Raw genomic sequence first — 6,285 nt, 5'->3', positions numbered from 1 at the left:
GATGGCTGGGAGGGGCACACTCCTGTCGCGAGGAGACCCTACTTTGGCGGCTGGTGGTTTTGCAGCAGCTGCCGCTCCCTTAACTGTCCCCCCGGCAACTAGGCAACTATCAGCTGGGTGAGTCCTCCTGGGACCCCGGGACGGTTGTTCAGACTGACACATTCTCACATCTTTGTTGCGGTCACGGGAAATGCTTTGCCCGATGGCTAACGATGCCAGGGTGATTTATATTTGATTCTTCCTTCATTATTCTAAACGCCAAACACCTAAACACCCTGACGTTTATTTCTCACTATCCATGGCGGCCAGCCGTATCTGTTGCTAATTCAAGAATGATAAGTAGCCTGATGATTTATCTTGCTTTTAAAGAGTTTTTATAAATGTAGGTAAAGGAACATAGATGATCTACATCATTTTAACGTTGATTTCACTAGACAGACACATCCTTTAATTTTCAGTGATTTTATGATATTCCTCAAAATGCACACTAATATGTTTGTATGTACCAACGCAATGGGAAGGCTTCTAACAGAACTTGGCCGGGACGGGGCGTCTGGCAGGGAGGACTAGCTTTGCTAGTTAGATCACATGATTAGACTCTTCCATCGACTAAATGATTCAAGTCAGCAGCCTCAAGTTTTGGAGGAAGCATATACTGAAAGCAGCAGTCCTTTTTGTCTCCAGGGACAAGGATGGGAGAATGGTTTCAGGATGGCTCAAGAGAACTACGTTTATTGTGCACCTTATTTCTCTTATTGTTACATCAGTTCCACCTCAGATCTCAGGCATTAGATCTCAGAGGCTGGGGACCCTTGACTTAGCACACACGACAAGAGGCAGGCATTTTTCTCATAAGATACCAGATTGGCAAAGATGCATTAAAATGACCCGTGCAGGCATGCTAAGTCATGTCCGATTCTTTCGACCCTGTTGACTATAGCCTGCCAGGCTTTTCTGTCCATGAGATTTTCCAGGCAAGAACACTGGAGTGGGTTGCCATTGCCTTCTCCAAGGGATCGTCCCAACCCAGGGATGGAATCCACGTGTCTTGTCTTGTCTGCATTGGCAGGTGGGTTCTTTACCAACTGTGCCACCTGGGAAGCACTGAGATGACAGATATTTAAAATTTCCTCAGTCTTTAAAACTATGTCTTCTTCTACAAGGGCCCTCTTAAGTGAAGATTTAAGCAGGAAGCTCTGCTCAAGCTTTCTTGGTGTTCACCCCTGAAATGGAGAAAGTGAACAGGTGGCCTGGTGACGCCTCTCAGCAGGTGGTTTCTTGAAAAGCTGCCTCTGGGGTGGGGCAGCTTGCAGGCTTTCCCCCAGTGGATGGGACAGTGAACCCTCATCTCAGACGGTCTGGAGGTGCACCGAACTGGCCCCCACTCAAATCCTCTTGAAGTCCAATGCTTTGCTTTCTGCAAAATCAAAAGAGTATGAAATGGAGCTGTCAGCTGATAAATCATTAGAGAAACAATTTCTGACCATCCAGCACGAATCATTTTTGGCACCTAACCAGGAAGGAGTTCATAGCAGGGAGTGACACCCTATTACAAAGCTCCTATTTATGGAACTGAAGTTTCTCCAGGTTTGTTGTAGAAACGAAAGCCAGAACAGCATTGTTGACAATGCTAGACCTACTTCATTCTAGAGGTAAAGAAAGAAAGAAGGTGAAGTCACTCAGTCGTGTCTGACTCTTTGCAACCCCATGGGCTGTAGCTTACCAGTCTCCTCCAGGCCAGAATACTGGAGTGGGTAGCTGTTCCTTTCTCCAGGGGATCTTCCCAACCCAGGGATCGAACCCAGGTCTCCCGCATTGAGGGTAGATTCTTTATCAACTGAGCCACAGGCGAAGCCCCTAGAGGTAAAAGTAAATTATGCTAATTGATGGATCCATGAATCAACAGTAGTTGATAATTATTTATAAGGATTTCAGGACTTCCCTGGTGGTACAGTGGATAAGAATCTGCCTGCCAGTGTGGATTTGATCCCTGGTCGGGCAGAGCCCACCTGCCGCAGAACAACAAAGGCCACGTGCCTCAACTACTGAGCCTGAGTGCCTAGGGGCTGTGCTCCCGACAAGAGACGATTCCACGCTGAGAAGCGAGAGAGTCGCTGTGCTGGCCACAGTTAGAGAAAGCCCACCCAGCAACAAAGACCCTGGGAAACCAAAAATTAAAAATAAGTAAACAGGCTGTAAAAATAAAGATTTCAATCCATTTATGTCATTTGAGTCAAACTCTGCTCCTAATAGGGTAATAACTCAAGGTAGGAGAAAACTTTTAGCACTTAAAATCACGGTGCTATTGAAAATTTTTTAAATGAATGTATATTGTTCTGACAGTGATGTATGGCAGGGTATTGAATGAGATTTTTGGGTATGAAAATGCATGAGCATAAGTCCATTCGATACGTCTACATCTCCATTCCTGTCCTGGAAATAGGTTCATCTGTGCCATTTTTCTAGAGTCCACATGTATGCATTATCATGTGATATTTGTTTTTCTCTTTCTGACTTACTTCACCCTGGGTGACAGAATCTAGGTCCACCCATATCTCTACCAATGACCTTATTTTGTTCCTTTTAGTAGGTGAGTAATACTACATTGTATGTATGTACCATATCTTTTTTAAAAAATTTATTTAATTTTTCTCTTTTATGTTTTCTAAATGATGAAAGTATAACAACACATTTAGAAGAGACTTGGAAAACACAGAACAAGTTTACATATAGTTCCACCATATATTACAAATATTACAAATATTTTTTAAGTAAATAAATTAAGATTTATGTTTGAGTTTCAACATAAAGCTCTCAAAAATTAATAGAATGAATATACAGAGAAGTAGAAGGATAGTGTAGACCTGAAAAGCACTATGAACCAATTCAACCTAATTAAGATTTATACAATTTTTTCACAACAGTGGATCCAAATTCTATTCACTTTCTCATAGACTATAAACCAGGAGACAATGGAACATATCCAGGGACACAAAACGAGGTGCAAAAGTTTAATGGTTTAAAGGAACTGAAATCACAGTCTGTTCTCTTATCACTGTGGAAATACGTTAGAAATCATATCAAAAGATATTTGGAAACAACCCACATATTTTGTAGTGCAATGTGACATTCATCAAGAGAGACATTTGCATTAACCACTGAAAGCCTCAATAAAATCAGAAGACTGAAAAAACAGAGGGTGATTGCAGAGAAGAAAACATTTAAATGAGAAGTTAATATCAAAATGAGCAATTAATATCAAAGATACTTTAAAACAATCTCATGTATTTGGAAATGAAATGTCCACTTTTAAATGATGGGTGTATCTAAGAAGCCATAGCAAGGAAAGTTAGAAAATATTTATAACAGAATAAAAATGACAAGAGAATTTACCAGAATTTGTTGCCAGCAGCCGAAGCTGCTCAGTGCAACTAGATGCAACGTGCGTCACATCCTCTTTACTCGCTCATCTGCCACTGGACACTTGGATTGTTTCCATGTCTTGGCTATTGTCAACACTGCAGCTCTGGGGACACCGAGGGCGAAGGGGAGGGTGGGATGGACTGGAGAGGAGGCCTGACGTGTACACACTGCCTTGGATAAAACAGCTGGCTAGCGGGAGCCTGCTATAAAGCACAGGATGTTCAGTGGTGCTCTGTGAGGACCCAGTAGGGTGGGGTGGGGCGGTGCGAGGGGATATACGTCTTGCCTTTGCCTTTTGCTGAGTTGCTCAGTCGCGTCCAACTCTCTGTGACCCTATGGACTGTAGCCTGTCAAGCTCCTCTGTCCATGGGATTCTCAAGGCAGGAATACTAGAGTTGGTTGCCATGCCCTCCTGAGGATACGTAAAACTAATCCACATTGTTGTACAACAGAACCCAGTATAACATTGTAATGCAAATATATTCCAATAAAAAATTTTTTTTAAAAAGAAAATATACGAGCAGACCAAAGGTAGTAAGAGATGTGGAATGAAAACATGTCTAAGGAGCAGGAAAGATGAACGTTATAGAAGAATTTTTAAGGAGAGTGGTTAGCAAGTCATGATAATTTTTAGCTTCTGAGGAATATACTTAAAGGAGTGATGTGGACATTTTACAGAAGTTGGGATGAAAATGTTCGGATGTCAGGTTACAAAGGGGCAGGCGTCCTGGGGAGCCCGGTTCTCAGAGGGTTTGGGGTGACGGGGGTGGGGGGGCTGGGCTGCAGTCCCACACCCTGTCCTCCCAGGGAGGCCCTGGGTCTCAGCGCTGGACGATCAGGTAGGCTGACCAGAATGGCCACCCGACTCAGGGGCCACCAGGGGCCACCAGAGACTGACACTTTCCTGCCTGCTCCTGGAATCTTCGCACCACTCCTGAGACGCTGAGCATGGATTGGGGACATGGCTGTCCTAGGACTCAGCCGGCATAGCGGGCCCTCTGGCCCAAGGCTGCTGATGGCAGCCCCAGGACCCGGGACCCACTGTCCACTGCCACGGCTCAGCAGCATGAACAGAGGCCCTGAGCACACAGAGAGACCCGGGCCTCAGCGTGACCCGCAGCTGCTCAGAGGAGGCCGGAGTGCAGGCCAGGCAGCGGGTGTGTGTCTCCCTTCCCATCAGCCGGTGACATGTGGGCACTGCTGTCCCACACCTGACGGGGACAGTCGGCCTCGTCCTCGGCCCGGGCCCCGCTGATGGTCAGGGTGGCCGTGCCCCCCGAGCTGGTGCCAGAGAACTGGCCAGGGATCCCTGAGGCCCGCTTGCTATTCACATAGATGACCCGCACAGGGGCCGGCCGGGCTTCTGCTGGTACCACTGATCATTTTCACTTCCAATGCTGCTCCCCCCACACGTGATCCCACCCGTCTGTCCCGGGGTCACTGACACCGAGGGTGACTGAGTCATCTCGTAGGAGGACGCAGTGCCTGCAGGAGAGAAAAGGAGAGGTGGCTGGAGGTGGAGAACGTAGGGGCAGAATCCCCCAGCCTCACCCAGATTAAGTGCCTAAGAGTCTTTGGGACCCAGGGCACCCCTGCCCCTCAGTCTCAGCCCCCCTGGCCCATGGGCCTGGTGAACGGAGTCTCTGAGGAAAGGAGACCCCCCCTTTCTCTGGCAGGCGCAGCCCTCAGGGCTGACCCAGCAGTGAGCACAGAGGGGGGATTCCAGCCCCTCCAGCTGCCCACCCTGCAGCAGGGCCAGGAAACATCCTGACCCCGTGGTCAGCTCCCACTGAGCTCAGAGTCAGGGCCAGGCCTGTCCCCAAGTCCTGGCCTGGGGTGCGTGGACCCTGGGGCTCACCTGTGCAGTGAGCCAGGAGGCCGAGGAGGAGGGGGGTCCAGGCCATGGTGGAGACACCCCGAGTCTGCTCGCCAGGCCCAGGCTGGGCAGGGCTCCTCCCAGGCCTGTCTTATCCCCTTGCTGCTGGGGATGCAAATCAGCCCCAGCCCAGGGTGCTGCCTGCAGCCGTGTGGTCAGAGAGGCTCAGCCCAGGAACACGGGGGAGGGCCGCCCTGCACACTCCCCTCAGCCCGCGGCTCCTCCTGCACCGGGGTCTGGGGGGACAGCTCCACCCCAGACTGGGTCCTGGCCCCCCTCCTGGGAGAGAAGCCCTTGTCACTGAGAGCTCAGAGCCGGAGACTGTCTGTATTTTCTAGGAAACCTGAGGCCTTCGCACCGAAGGATCCTGGGCTCTGCCATGAACGTGGCCAGAGTCACGGTGGAGATGTCGGGGTTTCCTGGAAGCCAAGTCCTTCCTCTGTTTCATCCTGGTTCTGGGGAAGGACCTTAATTTCATCCAGGACTTTGAAGTGTCTCATCCTTCACTGTTTTTAGGTGCAGTTCACTTGTGGGTCTGGTTCTAGCTCCACCTCCAGAACTTTTAAGGGAAGGTTCTTCTGACCCTTCAGGTCCCCCGGACGGTGAGTCTCACCAGGCCCACACCACAGGTGACGCACAGCTGCAGGGCCCAGCCCAGACACAGCTCCCGAGTGACAGAGCCACGGATCACACTGCTCCTCTGCCAAGAGCACGGGGAGTTCTGAAAGGTCCCCTGAGGTCGTGTCATGTCCACCCTCGGCCATGAGGTCCCGGGCAGCCGGTGGGTGCTGGGCCTCAGTATCGCCATGTGTGGTCTGGGCCATCGACCGATCATGTGCTCAAAGGAATGACTCAGTGTAAGAAAGAATACCGCTGTAAATGATAAAAACACCTCATGTGAAATATATTTCTTTGCCTGCATCGGGTGGCATGCAGGATCTTTATTTGCAACCTGTGGGATGCAGTTTCCTGAGCAGGACTGAACA

At 49.2% G+C, this 6,285-nt stretch overlaps 1 gene segment (V, D, J or C); it reads right to left on the bottom strand.

Annotated features, from left to right (window-relative positions):
- Window positions 1–2,996: 2,996 nt before the first annotated feature.
- On the bottom strand, window positions 2,997–5,351 carry LOC110125448 (immunoglobulin lambda variable 3-21-like). The segment is given in 2 exon segments: window positions 2,997–4,908; window positions 5,282–5,351. Coding segments are annotated over 2 exon segments (407 nt in total).
- Between the last annotated feature and the right edge of the window lie 934 nt (window positions 5,352–6,285).

Source organism: Odocoileus virginianus, chromosome 12, assembly GCF_023699985.2.
Source record: "Odocoileus virginianus isolate 20LAN1187 ecotype Illinois chromosome 12, Ovbor_1.2, whole genome shotgun sequence".
NCBI lineage: Eukaryota > Metazoa > Chordata > Mammalia > Artiodactyla > Cervidae > Odocoileus > Odocoileus virginianus.
This window is presented reverse-complemented; position numbering and strand designations above follow the sequence as displayed.